The sequence below is a fragment of the Pelodiscus sinensis genome, unplaced genomic scaffold, assembly GCF_049634645.1.
Source record: "Pelodiscus sinensis isolate JC-2024 unplaced genomic scaffold, ASM4963464v1 ctg71, whole genome shotgun sequence".
Classification (NCBI taxonomy): Eukaryota; Metazoa; Chordata; order Testudines; family Trionychidae; genus Pelodiscus; species Pelodiscus sinensis.
In genome coordinates, this window is record NW_027465980.1 from 423778 (window position 1) to 440715 (window position 16938).

Genomic DNA, 16938 nt, shown 5'->3' on the forward strand with positions numbered 1-16938 from the left:
GTTAAAAATCAGGTGACATGGCTAGCAGTCCTAGAGGCTTCAGTCTAGGATGGCCTGAAGTGACAGTTCTGTTTACATGGATAGGGCTCAGAACAGCACCTTTACTAGACAGGCAGGAGCTATGACAAATGAAAAGGGTTGTTCTGTTATAATGAGTTTCCAGTGTGAATTTATAAAGTTGGTAGTTAAAGGTCAAGTGCTAGGCTCTTTATTGTCCTTGTTATTTACAAAAAGAGGATTGTTTATATTAAAGTGACTTCTATTCTTCCTCTGAAACTAGAAACGGCAGAAAATAATAGAAAGTTGGTCAGAGAAATGATGGGCTAATGACAATATTAACACTTAGTTCAATTTGCCCTTTGCCTACCTTCCCAAAACCCCTCCTCTACTTTGACTAGTGTCCCTATGGGTGCTTCACTGCAGGTGTGTCTGCATCCCTGCCATGCTTATCAGTGAACTTCAGTAGCAATGTCTGTTGGGCCTGCATATGTGCCGTCTCTCCTTTTGCTGCATCATGAGGCTAGCCAGCATGTGTGGGCTAACCATACACACTTCTTCTTTGAAGAGTGTCCCTGTGGGAGTTCCACTGTAGGTACCTGTGCACCCTTGTGCTTTTAGCCAGAGATTTGTAATAGCAGTGCTCCGGTTCACCATGCTTGCATGGCAGCTATCTCACACCTCTCTGAGAAGCTGTCCCATGTTCACAGCCAGCCATTCCCCATTTCCTGCTCTGCCACTGTTGGCTTCAGTCAGCATAGCAGCAGCATCTTCAGGAAACTTTTCTACTATTATTTACTCCTAATTTTATCTTCTTCATTATTTTCTCCCTTCAGGCTTTTCCCCTTATTTTCCTTACTTAAAAAAAAAATCCTTCCTCCCCCACCTGAAGCAGACATTGCCTATCAGTCTATATGTATTTACAAGGGATTATTCCCATCCCCTTTTTTCAAACAGCTTCTCTGCCATGCCTAGCTCTCCAGGCATTAGATGCTGTCTAACTTGTAAACTGTCCATGCCAGCTTCAGACGGCCATGTAGAGTGTGTTCACTGTTTAGGAGAGACACACGTTACAAGTGTTACCACTGCAAAAAATTGATGGCAAAAACTTGCTACAGCTAGAGTTCATCTCGTGGAGTAGAATCATAGACTCATAGGTCTGGAAGAGACCTCGGGAGATCATTGAGTCCAGCCCCCTGCCCAAAGCAGGACCAATCCCAACTAAATCAACTCAGCCAGTTGTAGTGTAGTTCCCCCACTACAAAAAGGATGCGGACGCATTGGAGAGGGTCCAGCGGAGGGCAACCAAAATGATTAGGGGTCTGGAGCATATGACCTACGAGGAGAGGCTGAGGGACTTGGGTCTGTTTAGTCTGCAGAAGCGAAGAGTGAGGGGGGACTTGATAGCAGCCTTCAACTTCCTGAAGGGAGGTTCCAAAGAGGATGGAGAGAGGCTGTTCTCAGTAGTGACAGATGGCAGAACAAGGAGCAATGGTCTCAAGTTGTGGTGGGAGAGGTCCAGATTGGATATTAGGAAAAACTATTTTACTAGGAGGGTAGTGAAGCATTGGAATGGGTTACCTAGGGAAGTAGTGGAGTCTCCATCCCTAGAGGTGTTTAAGTCTCGGCTTGACAAAGCCCTGGCCGGGTTGATTTAGATGGGATTGGTCCTGCCTAGAGCGGAGGGCTGGACTTGACGACCTTCTGAGGTCTCTTCCAGTTCTGATTCTATGATAAGGGGATGGTTGGATGAAATAACATGATCTTGGTAACTAATTGACCATTCATTTCCAGTTGGAAATAGGTCAATGGAGGGATGATAGGAGTTGCTATAGGGAACTTTCTGGGTGTCTGGCTGGTGAGTCTTGCCCACATGCTCAGGGTTTAGCTGATCGCCATATTTGGGGTCAGGAAGGAATTTTCCTCCAGGGTAGATTGGCAGAGGCCCTGGAGGTTTTTCGCCTTCCTCTGTAGCATTGGGCACAGATCACAGCTGAAGGACTCTCTGCATGTTGGGGCCTTCAAAGTATTGGAAGGCTTCAATATCTGAGACATAGGTGAGAGGATTATTCTAAGAGGGGTGGGTGAGATTCTGTGGCCTGCACTGTGCAGGGGGTCAGACTAGATGATCATAATGGTCCCTTCTGACCTTAAAGTCTATGAGTCTATGAGTCTATGAGCCAGGACTGTGTCAAACCAAGACTTAAAAACCTCTAGGGATGGAGATTCCACCCCTCCCTAGGGAGCCCATTCCAGTGCTTCCCCACCTTCCTAGTGAAATAGTTTTTCTTAATTTCCAACCTAGACCTCCCTCACTGTAACTTGAGACCATTGCTCCTTGTTCTGCCATTCGTCACTACTGAGAACAGCCTCTCTCCATCCTCTCTGGAACCTCCCTTCAGGAAGTTGAAGGCTGCTCTCAAATCCCCCCTCACTCTTCTCTTCTGCAGACTAAATAAACCCAAATCCCTCAGCCTCTCCTCATAGGTCACGTGCTCCAGCCCCCTAAGCATTTTGTTTGCCCTCCACTGGACCTTCTCCAATGCGTCCACATCCTTTCTATAGTGGGGGGCCCAGAAGTGGACACAATACTCCAGGTATGGCCTTACCAGAGCTGAATAAAGGGGAAATCCCTGTGTCTTGCTTCTGACCCTGAGCACAGGACCCCTCCTCGCCATCATTCACCCACTGCCACATTGGATGAGGAATCCTCCTCAAAGACAGCTCCAACGGACCCTTTCACTCCAAAAACTTCAAAAAAGCAGTTTAATTCCTTCCCCTCACAGAGAATTGCCTCCTAAAAAGTAATTTCCAATTACAGAATTTGCACTGGTACCACTGGCACCAAGAGCATTGGACTGCGAGGCACCGGATCTGTCTGGCACCGGGACAACTGAAAGAGCAAAAGCCCTGGTGCAGCCTAGCTCTAAGGCAGGCTCACAAGCCCACTATCTCTGCCTTGAGAGAGTGGAATAACCCCTTGGCACCAAGCAATACAATGGCACCACCTGCTGCACTGATACACTGCAGCAAGCCTACTGCTCTGGAAGCACAGACAATGCTCTCCAGCCTAAGAGTGCCTCCTCTGCCAGCACTAAGCTTCCTTGTGCTGCAGCAGTTTGTCAGTCAGGCAGACTTCTTCATCACTCACTCCAGGCACACCTCTCATCCCGCCCAACAGTACCCAGCAAGACCAGAAATGAATCTGACTAATATACCTGCAACATCAGTCCCTCCTCTTTCCAGTGTTGAGGAGGAAGAATTGGCAGCGGGAACGTGCACCCCTCATTTCTTTCTGGGTAGGCAGTCTGTAGTAGACCCCTACCATGACATCACCCTTGTTTTTTACTCCTTTTAATGTAACCTAGAGACTCTCAACAAGTCTGTCTGCTTTGTCCATCTCAACCTCAGTCCATGTGCATATATTGAAGGATCATTAGATCACTATGAAAACATTGCCATGTATTCCATTTAAATGATAGGTGAAAGAGCAGGAATAACCAAACTGAGTGATTGGGCAACACAAAGGCACATGGAATTCAGTGTTGACAAATGCAAAGTAATGCACATGGAAAAATATATTCTTCTTTGGTAGTGTCCCCGTGGGTGCTTCACTGTAGGGGTATGTCTAGACTACATGCCTCTGTCGTCAGAGGCATGTAGATTAGACTACCAGACATAGGAAAATGAAGCGGCGATTTAAATAATCGCCGCTTCATTTAAATTTACATGGCTGCCGCGCTGTGCCGATCAGCTGTTTGTCGGCACAGCACGGTAGTCTGGACGCGTGGGGGTCGACATCAAAGGCATTTGTCGACCACCCAGGTAAACCTCATCCCAGCAGGCATACCTGGGAGGTTGACAAATGCCTTTGATGTCGACCCCCGCGCGTCCAGACTACCATGCTGTGCCGACAAACAGCTGATCGGCACAGCGCGGCAGCCATGTAAATTTAAATGAAGCGGCGATTATTTAAATCGCCGCTTCATTTTCCTATGTCTGGTAGCCTAATCTACATGCCTCTGGCGACAGAGGCATGTAGTTTAGATGTACCCTAGATGACGGGCTCATCCCGGTGCCACAGGTCGGAGATTCGTTAGCTGTGGTTTAGCTGGACCGCACATGTGCGGGGGCATCATGTGCCTTTCGATGCCCGGGTCTCCTGGATTTAAGAAATGTTCTTCATGCCGCGAGGCAATGCCAGCCTTGGAAGGCCATGATACTTGTATCAAGTGCTTGGGAGAGAGCCACATTCCTCAGAAATGCCAGCACAGCTCTAAGCTCACAGTGCGCGCCAGACGGGATCACGAAATGCGCCTGAAAATGCTCCTCTTCAACAAAGTGCTGCAACCTGCTGAGGCTGTCATCTGTCATCTCTAAAGCCTCGGGTAAGCCATCATTGACTCAGAGAGTGAGCATAGGTGATAAGCCAGGTACATCTGGCTCATCTTCTACTAACCAGGCTCGAAAGCAAAAGACGAGCCGTAGTGCCTCAGAGCCGAGCCTGTCCCTACGCACCGGCATCTGCAGTACTACCAAGGGCTGACTCAGCGCCTGCGCTGATGAAAACAAGACTGTCGGCACCGAGCACATCGGCACTGAGGGAGCGCCCGATGGCACCAGTACCAGTGCCAAGACCCCAGACTCAGGCACTGCCCTTGAGTTCATCTCTTTCTTTAGTCTTGGCGCACAGCCCAACGCCACAGAGTCCTGCAGCACTGTCACCCCCAGCACTGAGTCCTCCAGCACTGGCTACAAGATCACCAGCCGCAAGAGCACCACCCAGCTATCGACCGACTGACTGGGCACCAGCCGACTTGGCATCGATTGGTGTGGCACCGGCACTCTCAGCACCAGTACCTTCGGCACTGAATTCTTCGACATCGCCTGTCACGGCGGCATTGCACTGATCGGCATTGACTCAAGTGGCACCAAATATGAGTGGAACACCGTTGCACTCAATGCCTTCAACACATACAGTTCTGTCATCAGAGCACTGATCATCTAGGAGCCATGTGCGTTCGTCCTCTGCATCATGCAAGGCCACGCATAAGTCTAGGAGAGTAATCACCCTCTCTCCCAACCCAGAACCAGTTGCCTTCTCTCTACAACCATCATTGCCAGCTTCAGTATTTTCGGTTCCTTCTCACTGTGGGAATCTCCCTACCTCTTACCACAAGCGGTCTCCACCATACTCTCCTTCTCAGCACTACCATAGGTCATCATGCTCTCCTGCATACTCTAGATCAGGGGTCTCCAAACTACGGCCCGCGGGCCGGATGCGGCCCGCGAGGCCCTCTCATCCGGCCCGTGAGAGTCATGCGGCCTTTCCTCTCCCTTTCTTCCTGGTGCTCCAGGGGAAGGAGAGGGGCTGAAGCTGGGAGCTGTGTGGCTTTTCTCTGCTCCCTTCCTGGATCTCCAGTGGTAAGGCAAATCTGCAAGCCGTATGGCCCTGGGAGCCATGTGGCCCTTCTCTTTTCCCCCCTCCTCGGTGCTTGGGAGGGTGGAAGCTGTGAGCTGCGTGGCCTTTCTCCTCCCTCCTTCCCTGGTGCTCAGGAGGAACAGAAGCTGCATGCCACGTGGCCTCCCCTCCCCATCTTCCTGGTGCTTGGGAGATGAGCAATGTGGCCTCTCTGCTTCCCCCCACCCCGGTGCTCCAGCAGGCCTCCCACTCTCTGGTGATCCGAGGGGGAGGGAGGGGTGGAGCCTTGCCTCCTCCCTGCACCTCAGCTCCCTCACACAACTCCTAGGTCAAGGGAAGAGCTGGGCCAACCTTGCCTCAGTCTCCCTCCCTGGAGGCTGGGGGTAGGAAAGAGCCAGGATGAGTGGGAGTGAAAGGCACTGAAGTGGCAAGAGCAGGGGTGGGAAGGTGGCCGGGAGGGAGAGCTGGGGCTGGCCTGGCTTCAGGGAGGCCTTGCAGCCAGTGGGAGAGGGCCAGGGCTGCCACTCCTTGGCCTGGCCCTCCCCGGCAGCTGGGGGAAGGGGGGAACTGGGGATGCCTATCCCCAAAGAGGGGGGTTGGTGAGTGGAGCGAGCAGGGGGCACCGCCCCCTACTAATAAGAAAATATTATTTATTCCTTCACTAATATAACACAAGAAGCTCGTATAATGAAATTTATAGGCAGTCGATTTAAAATTAATGAAAAAAATTCTTCTTCTTCAAAGAGTGTCCCTGTGGGCACACCACGGTTGGTGTCTCAGTGCCCCTGAGCTTATAATTGAAACTTTTTAGCAGCAGTACCTGTGGGAGCCAGTGTGTATGCATCGTGCTGGCTGTGCTGTAGTGAACATGCCAATGCGCACACACCATTAACCGTCCCTCAGTTCCTTCTCAACTGCTTCAGGCTTGGTTGGAACCCAGCAGTGCTCCATGATTCCTTTAGTAGTAGATCAGTGTTTCTCAACCGGTGGTATGCATACCCTTAGGGAAATCTGGGGGTATGTCAACACAACTGAAATTTGGAGAAAACTGAATTTTTGTTTTAAGTTTTACAGCGCTTTATTATTTTTGTACTTTACACCCAAAAAAATTCATTGCCCGTCTGGCTATTTGTTAGTTATCAATCGGCAAACCTCAGTCGAATCCGTGAACTCCTTCAATTGCTCGGCTGTATTACATTAGATGGAGATATGGAAATATTACTGAGTGGTGATGAGTGGTAAGTTATTGGCAAACTTTGTTCATCTTTGGCATGCCTCACTACTTGGTAGCTTAAAACTGCCAGTTTTCATAGCGGATGGATGTAAACAGTCGAATATCACGCTTGTTGCTATCTGAAGTAAGTGATAAAATTGCTATTAGTACAAGTTTAGTTTATTATAATTGCAACTGAAGGGTTTAAAATGGACCAATTTCTTGTGAAAACAAAGAATAAAACTGAAAATTTGGAAGAAGGTAGTACACAGGAAACCATGTCGGAAGCATTTGAGGTGGGAAAACCTGTAGTGAAAAAACCACGCACCAGTAGTGGAAGTGGAAATTCTTCTGAGATAAGCAAAACACACAGTTACAATTCCAAATATCTTAAAATTTGGGTTTACTACAAATGGAAGTATACCCCCTTTGCCACTTCGTGTGATTTGCTGTGAGACTTTATCCAACCACTGTATGAAACCTTCTCTGTTGTCACCTTAATACAGTAATTCCTCATTTAACATGTGCCCGCTTAACACGTTTTCACGATAGCATGCTTCTTTTGGGGAATGTTTTTTGAATTCCATGACCGTCCCCAGAATAACACCATTTCCCCAGCAGGGCTTCCCCTGCTTCCCTGCAAAGCGGCAGAGGATTCACTGCTCACCACGCCATTCCCCACTGACTCCCCCTTGCTTGACACCTTGCCCCCGCTCCTCCACCCCCGCCTGCAGGCCGGCGGTATCCCCGGAATAACACGATTTCCCCAGCCAGCCCGTCACCAGCAGCTGCATGGGGCTTCTCCCGCCTCCCTGCAAAATGGTGGAGGGTTTGCCACTCGCCGCGCCATTCCCCGGAAACCCCCCCTTGCCGAACGCAGTGCGAGTCCCGGAAGACCCGTCACAGGGGCATACTCCCAACTCAATCCCCCTCCCCTCTCTTCTCCTCCCCTTCCCTTCCCCAAAGCCAAACACCTCCCTTCCCTGCTGTAACCCAGTCCCCTTTCTCTCCCAAGGTTATGTCCGGGTCCCAACAGACACCACCGCTTGAAACGCAACCCCCACCTTTTCCATTATTTTCAGTGGGAAAATTGACCCCGCATAACACGTTTTCACTTAACAAGATCATTTTCTGAAACATATCTATAGTGTTAAATGAGGAATTACTGTACAAAGCATCCTACATTAAAAGATAAATCAATTGAATATTTTACAAGAAAAGGTGAAGGTATCAATATATCCTGTGCTGCTATGAAAGTGTATGCAAAAAGCTCTCAACAAGCTTTACAAACGTCTTATGAAATCGCACAAATGATAGCAAAAACAAAGAAACCACATACCATTGCTGAAAAGCTTGTTATTCCGGCTTCTATCAGAATCGCTGTAATTATGTTTAGTGAAAAAGAAGTCAAAATTAAAAATATCCCACATTCAAATGATACAATAAGAAGAATTGATGAGATGATGGAAGACATAAGAAAACAAATTACTGTAAAAATTATTCAGAAGAAACAGTTCACTTTACAACCTAATGAATCAACAGATATTTCCAATTGCACACAATTAATGGTGTTTGTCAGATACATTGATGATGAAGATGAAAAAGAAGTGAGCAAATATTCTGCTGTAAAGAAGTTGACATTAAAACAACGGGGGAAGAAATTTTTAACTTGTTAAATGAACAGATTTGAAATATCGATCATCATGGGAGTGGTGCATACCTGTGTGTACAGACAGAGCAGCAGCAACGGTAGGTTAACAAAATGGTCTTAGTGCTCAATTAAAAACTATAAACTTCAATAAAGTGTACTCATTGTATCATTCATAGAGAAGCATTGGCTTCAAAACAGCTAAATGAATATTTAAACTCTGTGTTAGAGATTGCAGTGAAGACAGCTAACCTTATAAAATTGTGGGCTCTAACTTCACGTCCTTCTCGATCGCTATGCCATGATATGGGATCTGAACATATTACTGTATTACTTTATTCCGATATTCGATGGTTGTCATGTGGAAGATTGTTCAACCATCTATTTGAAGGCTGAAGTTGAAGTTTTTCGTACAGACATTAAATCCGAATTAGTACAATATTTTCAAGACGAATTATGGATTTGCAGATTAGCCGACCTTTGTGACATATTTGATAAAATCAATAACTTGAACCTACAGTTACAAGGGTTTAATACAAATATCTTAATCTTGCATGATAAAGTACAAGCATTCAAAAAACTTAGCTTTCTGGAAAAATAATGCTTTATCTAGAAATTTTGGGTCATTTCAATATCTTTCAGAATTTTGTGTGGAAAATGAAATTATTTTGGATGAACATATCAAAACATCAATAAAGGAACATTTGACAAATTTGGAATTAAATTTTGAACAATATTTTCCAAGCTTTGATGAAGCTGAACACATGCAGAAGCTTTAGATTTTGAATCCGTTTGATGACAATGCTATTGAGAAAGCAGGGATTTCAGAAGAAATGAAGGAGCAACTTTTTGAGCTTTCTACTGATAGTGTACTAAAAATGGCAACATTCTTGTGTTCTGGCAGAAAATGAAAGGTGAATGTAAACAACACATGCAGAAGGCCTCTGAGGATAGAACAAGAAGCAATGGGCTTAAACTTCAGCAAGGGAGGTTTAGGTTGGACATTAGGAAACATTTCCTAACTGTCAGGGTAGTCAAACACTGGAATAAATTGCCCAGGGAGGTTGTGGAATCTTCATCTCTGGAGACAGTTAAGAGTAGGTTAGATAAATGTCTATCAGGGATGGTCTAGACAGTATTTGGTCCTGCCATGAGGGCAGGGGACTGGACTCGATCTCTTGAGGTCCTTTCCAGTCCTAGTATTCTGATTCTATGAACTGAGTAACACAGAACTCCTCCCATTCACATCAACCTATTTATGTGAGAAAAGTTTTTGGCTATGACTGAATTAAAAACTAAATTAAGATATCGTATGTGTCCAGCAAATGATTTAATTGTGGCACTCAGCAGTTTGAAACCTAGGTTTGAAAATTTAATTTCATCCAAACAAACTCAAATTTCACATTAAATTAATTATCATTTTTTTGTAAATTTATTGATCACTGTTGATATTTGCATTAAAATACATATGTGTGTATGAATATATATGAATACAAAAATTGGACTGATTTTATTATCCTTTTTGCACGATCATAAGTATGATGCCAAGTTTATTGCCTATAGGCAAGTTCTTCCAACCAATCAGTTATGATTAAGTTGTTTAAACAAATGTTTTGCAATGGTACAAAAAATTTTGTTTGTCTGAAAATTGTAGGTACTGGGGCTACTTACAATTTGTTTTAAAAAAAGGAGTACTTTATAAAAAAAAGTTTGAGAAACACTGATCTAGCCCAGATCCTGTCTTCCAGCAGTGGCCAGTGCCAGATGCCCTAGAGCCGTGGTCACCAACCCGTTGATTGCGATCAACTGGTCGATCGCAAGGCATTCGGGCAACCCCACCCCCCCATTTTTCCCCCACCCTCGAGAAGCCCCACTACCTACCTCTAGTGTAGTGCCGGCTTCCCTTGAAGTGGACGGAAGTCCTTCCTGAAGCCCGCGTCATTTCAGGGAGTTCCAGAAGTGCGCGGGCTGCTCCTCTCCCACAGCTCTGTTCAGTGCTGGGAGAGGGGGCATCAGCCCTGGAGGAGGAGTGCGTCGGCTTTCCTGCGCCACCAGCGCCGCAGGGGTGAGTTGAGCGCAGGGGTTGGCCCTGGGGTTTGGCCCTGGGGCAGGTGCCCGCGGGGGTTGGCCGTGCTGCGGGAGGGGAGGGCGGGGGTTGGCTGGTGGAGGTTGGCCGGGCCGGGCCAGGCTGTGCCATGGAAAGGGGGTTTGGCTCCGGGGGAGGCGCCAGTGGGGGTTGGCCATGATGCAGGAGGGGTTAGCTGCGCTGCGCTGCAGGAGGGGGGGTTTGTCCCCGGGGCAGGTGCCTGCGGGGGTTGGCCGCACTGCAGGAGGAGAGGGGATAGGCCGGGCCGGGCTGTGGAAGGGGGGTTTGGCCCTGGGGCAGGAGCCTGTGGGGGTTTGGCTCTGCCACGGGAGTGGGGGGTTGTCCCTGGGGCAGGCTCCCGCGGGAGGGGAGGGGTTGTCCCCAGGGCAGGCACGCACAGGGTTTCCCTGCCCCGCGGAGGGGGGGGGGTGAGGGAGTCGGCCCAGAGGAGGCATGTGCTGGCTTCCCTCTGGGGGCGGGGAATCCTGGGAGGAGGCAGATGCAGGGGACTCTCTGCTGCCATTGGCACCCTGCCCCCTGTCCCCACTCCTCTGTCCCCACTCCCCGAACTCTGTCCCCATTTCCGTCCCCACTCCGCAAACTCTGTCCCCACTGGCACCCTGTCCCCTGCTGCAGAACCCTGTCCTCTGCCCTCCCAGCACCCTGTTCCCTTTCCCCTGATCCCAGCCGCAGTACTCTGTCCCCACAAAATGTATAATTATAAATGCTTCATTTTAGATTTAAATAGCATGAATAAAAAACAGACCATTTATTTCATAACTATAAACACGTGATTTTAATTTTATATATTGCATAATTTAAAAATAAAGTGTTTATGAGAGTGTGTAAGTAAAGTGGGGATAGCAAGTGGTGGACAGGAGGAGAATAGAGAGGCTTCAAGGAAGGGGTGGGGCAGTAGATCTTCGCCTGTTCTGAGATTTAAAAAGTGATCTTCAGTGTAAAAAGGTTGGAGACCACTGTCCTAGAGGGAGTGAGTAGAACAGGTAATCATCAAGTGATCCCTTTTCTGTTATCCATTTCCAGCCTCTTAGAAACAGAGGCTAGAGACACATCCCTGCCCCTCCTGGCTAATACCCAGTGATGTACTGATCCTCCATGAATTTATCTAGTTCTTTTCTGAACGCTGTTAAAGTCCTGGCCTTCACAACATCCTCTTGCAGGGAGTTCTACAGGTTGACTGTGCGCCTCATGACGAAAAACTTCCTTTTGTTTGTTTTAAACCTGCTACCTATTAATTTCATTTGGTGACCCTAGTTCTTATATTATGGGAACAAGTACATTATTTTTCCTTATTCACTTTCTCTATACCAGTCATGATTGTATAGACCTCTATCATATCCCCCAAGTCTCCTTTTTTCTAAGCTGAAAAGTCCCAAGTCTTTTTAATCTCTCTTCATATGGCACCATTCCAAATCCCTAATCATTTTTGTTGTCCTTTTCTGAACCTTTTCCAATGCCAATATATCTTTTTTTGAGATAAGGTGACCACATCTGTACACAATATTCAAGATGTGGGTGTACCATGGTTTTATATGGAGGCAGTAAGATATTCTCTGTCTTTTTTCTCTATCCCTTTTTTAATGACTCCTAACATTCTGTTTGCTTTTTTGACTGCCGCTGCACACTGAGTCTTCCACATTTGCTCAGGGAAGGTTTCTTATCTGTCAAATGACATGTTTCTGCAGCACATCAGAGACTTGCTGAGCCTTTCACTGAAGGGAGCATGACACTGGATATGAGGTCCAATGAGGCTCACTGGTTTAGAAAAATAGGTGAGTAGCATTGCCAGCGTGTAAATAGAAGGAAGAAAGGGCAAAGAGTTGGAAATAAAAACTTGTGTGTGAAGAGCTAACACTTGGTGGTCTTTGATTCATTCTGCAGCTAAGTTTTGTTTTATAAAATAGATGTCTAAATTCTTCTTCAAGTGCTTGCTCATGTCCATTCATCATAGGTGTGTGCCTGCCCCCTGTACTGCATCAGTTCCAGAAGTTTTTCCCTAAGCAATATCCATAGGACTGGGGTCACAGCGCCCTCTGGAGTGGCACGCATATGCCATGCTATGTAGGACACTCTCCAGTCCCTCCCTCCTCCATCCCTTCTTATGCCAGTGACGGTGCTTGGAATAGTGTGCTTCATCCTTAGGCGGTAGCCAACATTCCTGCTTTTCCATTGTGTTGTAGATAGTTATCTTCTATCTGTTAATAGGTTTATGGACTTTTAGATTCTTCTTAGAGACTTGCTTAGAGGATAGGGCATGCCTTGCTCCCCTGGCTTCAAAGCCTGCACCGCATGCCAGAGGCCTATGCCAGTCAGCAATCTGGATGCTGACTGTCTTCATTGCTTGGGGGAAGGACACATTTTGGACAGGTATCATGTTTGCAGGTCCTTCCATCCCTGAATGATTAAAGAAAGGGGTATTCAACTCCAGGCGTTACAAATGCAGTTCATGCTTGCTCCGCAAGATCAGAAGTCGGACTCAGCACCAAACACCGGTGCACTGGTACACAGCACACCACTGGCATTGGCGGCTCAGCACTGTTTGCCACCTACGGCCCCAGAAAAGCACAAGAAGTCAGACAGAGACAAGTGCCGTTGTAAAGATAAGGGGAAGAAGGTTGACCAGACAGCTGATAGGCAACAAGAGAAGGCTCAGGCAGCACTGAGCTCCCCTACTTGGTCTCTGTCCCCGGTGCTGGAGGTCTATCTCACCTCCATGCCAGAGCCTTCTAGGCTACCCAGGACATATGGGCCATGCTGGTACTGCCACCCCCAGCACTGCCTGCACCTCAACATAGAGGGAATCCACTATTTGGCCCTCAGTCACCAAGCACAGTCAGGTCCCGCTTTCCTTCTCAGTCTGAGAGGAAAGTTCCCCAAGGTCCCCAAAGGTCTGTGAGAGAGAGACCTGGGCATGATGCGAGGTTTCTCACGTTGTTGGAATTGGTGTGCAGACCTGTGGAGGCATGCACCTCCCCAGCACCAGTAACACTGGAGGGACAGCAAGTCCCTTACTTGCTGCACCAATCTAGGGACGTTTCTCCATACTTGAGGCATCACTCGCTGTGCCGAAGATACTCACTGGCACTGAGCTACTGTAGCCATTGTGCCTTGTCCCGCCAGTCCCAATCCCCTTCATGGCACCAAGGCTCTCCTCTTTGATGCTGGTTCCTGAGCACTAGGGATAGATTTTCTGAGCACTGTAGTCCATGAAGGAAGGCAAGGCTCTCCCACTCACAGAGGTCTGTCAGTCGTGAAGTCCCGGTACCGGGAAAGTCGCCCTACAAGGTCCTTGTCCTGGGTTTTGGGAAACATTCTGTCCTGCAGTGTTGCCTCAGACTTGGCTTCCATCCCTCCAGTGCAGACTTTCACGCAGCTCTCCGCACTATTGCATTCGGGACCACTGATGCCGTCACAGAGTATTATGTAGCTGTAGTGGCAGGCTCAGTCGTGCTCCAAGACTTCCTGGGGTTTCTCAATACAACCCAGCTTATCTGCTTGGTTGCCAGATCATCGCAAGCTCCCTCGGTGTCCCCAACTCCTCGTGGGCAACCAGGCAAGGCTGTGGCACCGGTTTCTTCAGAGCTAGGAGATGGTGAGCAACCGACTCCCCCCCCCAACCCCAAGAGGTAAGCCAACCATCCCCAGCCTCCTCTTCCTCCTTGCTGGATGAGGCAATAGTGGCTTCTCTCCTGGTGGTGCCCCCAGACTATAGAGCCCACCAGGACCTCTTAAGGAGGGTGGCTAATGGTTTGGGCCTTCAGGCTGAAGAGGTGCAGGAGACCTCGGATTCACTATTAGAAGTCCTGGGGCAGGTAGGCCCCATCAGAGTGGCCTTACCTCTACACAAAGTGGTCACCAAGATTGCCAGGGCATTGTGGCAAAACCCCCTCCTCTATTTCACCAGTTGTAAAGAGGGCGGAGAGGAAATATTTTGTCCCTGTTGAGGACCATGAATTCCTGTACTCCCTACCTCCTTCATACTTCCTCATGGTGGAATCTGTTAGCCACAGAGAGCACCAAGATCAACATGTCCCTATCCCTATGAATAAAGACTCCCAATGTTTGGACTTGTTTATTCTTCGTTCAATTTCCAGCTGAGGGTGGCAAACCACCAAGCACTGTTCACCTGCTATGAGGACAACACGTGGCGGGTGTTGGCTAAATTCGAGTCCTTCCTTCCAGACAGGTTGCATGGGGATTTTAAGGTCCTGGTGGAGGAAGAGTCTTTGGTAGCTTTGGTGGCCTTGCAAGCAGCTTCGAATGCGGCAGATTCAGTGGCTCGATCCATGGCATCATCCATCTCCAGGCAGCATGGCTCCTCCTTTCGGGCCTTTCTTCAGAGGCACAGAACTCCATTCAGGACCTGCGCTTTGACATGGGTGCCCTGTTTGCAGAGCAGACACACACTATGCTACATGGGCTTAGGACTCCCATACCACATTAAAGACCCTGGGCTTGTATGTCCCTGAGATGGAGAGGAAGAAGTTTAAGCCTCACATCTCTCATTTGAAGGGCCACTATCCCTGACAGGATACAGCCCTCATTCGCCACAAGTCCTCTAGGAGGAAGCTGGGCCACCATCCTCAATATGGCCAACAATCTAGTCTAAGCCACAGGCCAAGTGCACCTATTGAGGATGTGCCAAGGATGACATACCAGACTCTCAAGATCTTCCCCACCTGTTTTTCTCCAGACTCCACCCTTTCCTCCTGGCATGGAGGAACATTACATTGGACCATTGGGTCCTAGCCACCATTCAGCATGGCTGCACCCTCCAGCTCTCTTCCATACCACATTCCTACCCACATTCCCTGTCCCTCTTCAGGGACTCTTCTCATGAACACTTCCTTGAACAGGAGTTATCCCAGTTGCTCCAGGTGGGAGCAGTGGGTTTTGCTGGGTTTCAAGAACAAGGGCTTCTACTCTCGTTATTTCCTGGTTCCGAAGGCCAAAGGGGGTCTGTGACCTATATTGGATTTGTGTGGCCTCAACAAGTACCTGGTCCGCCTCAAGTTCCACATGGTCTCTCTTGCCTCCATCATTTCTGATCTGGATCCCGGGGACTGGTATGTCTCCCTTGACATCAAGGACTCATACTTTTATATCGTGATCTTTGAGGGTCATAGATGCTTCCTGAGGAATGTATCACTGTCAATTTGGAACAGTGAGAATGAATCACTATCAATTTGCTCTCCTGCCCTTCGGCCTGTCTATGACCTCCCCCCCTAGGGTCTTCACCAAATGCATGTCAATGGTAGCAGCATACCTGAGGTGCAAAGGGGTGCAAGTAGAGCCTTACTTGGACGATTGGCTCATTAAAGATCCATCAAAGCTCAAGGTCCAGTGTACCGTGGAGCTCCTTCTGGGTATGTGCTGTCACCTTCACCTCCTAACAAACGAAAAGAAGTTGTTAGAGGTGACCCAGTTTCTAGAGTTCATCAGTGCTATCCTGGATTCCACCCAGGCCAAAGCATCACTCCCTCAAGAGAGGTTCAAGGCCTTGCTGACCCTTCTGCAATAGTTCACCAGCACACCCATAACTACAATGGGGGTGTGTCTGCTGGTTCTGGGCCACATGGCCACCTGCGCATATGTCATGCCCCTCGCCAGGCTCAGGATGAAACTTTTCCAGCTATGGCTAACGTCCACATATGTGTCAGCCAAGTACTCCCTAGAATGAGTGGCAGCTTTTGCACCTTGTATCCTGAGGGCCCTAGAGTGGTAAACCAAGACAGATCATGTCACGTCCAGCATTCACTTTCATTCACAACTGCATTCAAGGTAGCTAGTACCCAACGCTGCAGACTGTGGCTGGGGGGCCCACATGGGGACCCTTTGTACTAAATGAGTGTGGTCCATGGCAGAGATCACTCCACGTAAACATAAAGGAGTTCAGAGCGATCAAAAATGCACACGGGATGTTTCTTCCTCACCTAGAGGGCAGGGTGGTGTGTGCCCTCACTGACAATACTGCCAGCATGTGCTACATAAACAGGCAAGGAGCTCTGCAGGGAAGCCATACGGCTTTGGAAGTTCTGCCTGCTTCCCAACATTGTGTTAGGGGTGCTTCATCTTCTGGGAGTGCAGAACACAGCTGAGGACTGTCTCAGCAGATAGTTCTCCTCTCACTATGAATGGGCTCTTCACCCCAAGGTGGCTGACTCCTTCTTCCATGAGGGAGTTCTCCCTGAGTGGACCTCTTTGCGACAAAAGAGAATGCAAGATACAGCAGATTCTACTCTTGGTTCAGTCTCGAGCGGGGCTCCTCACTGGATATATTCCTCTTTCAGTGTTTGCAGAAAGTCAAGAGGGACACGGTGACAATGATTCTTATCGTGCCTGCCTGATCCTGCCAGCAATGGTTTGGGATGCTCATCAGCCTAGTATCCCGTGTGTCCAAGCGGTTGCCCCTGGGACTTGACTTGCTTTCCCAGGACCATGGACGTCTCCTGCACTCAAACCTCAGCTCACTGACTTCATGGTTCCTCTGTCTGACTTCATGGTTCCTCCATGGCTGAACCCCCAGGAGCTGGTATGTTCTGGCAAGGTTC

General features: G+C 48.4%; 1 protein-coding gene across 7 annotated transcripts in view; it reads left to right on the forward strand.

Moving 5' to 3' along the window:
- TEX11 (testis expressed 11) overlaps positions 1–16938 on the forward strand; it is a 211306-nt gene that overhangs the window by 156284 nt on the left and 38084 nt on the right. For all 7 annotated transcript variants that reach the window (XM_075917646.1, XM_075917649.1, XM_075917648.1 and 4 more), the window contains one exon: positions 12073–12159. In XM_075917646.1, coding sequence (XP_075773761.1) covers positions 12073–12159 — 87 coding nt within the window. The remainder of the gene's footprint in view (positions 1–12072; positions 12160–16938) is intronic.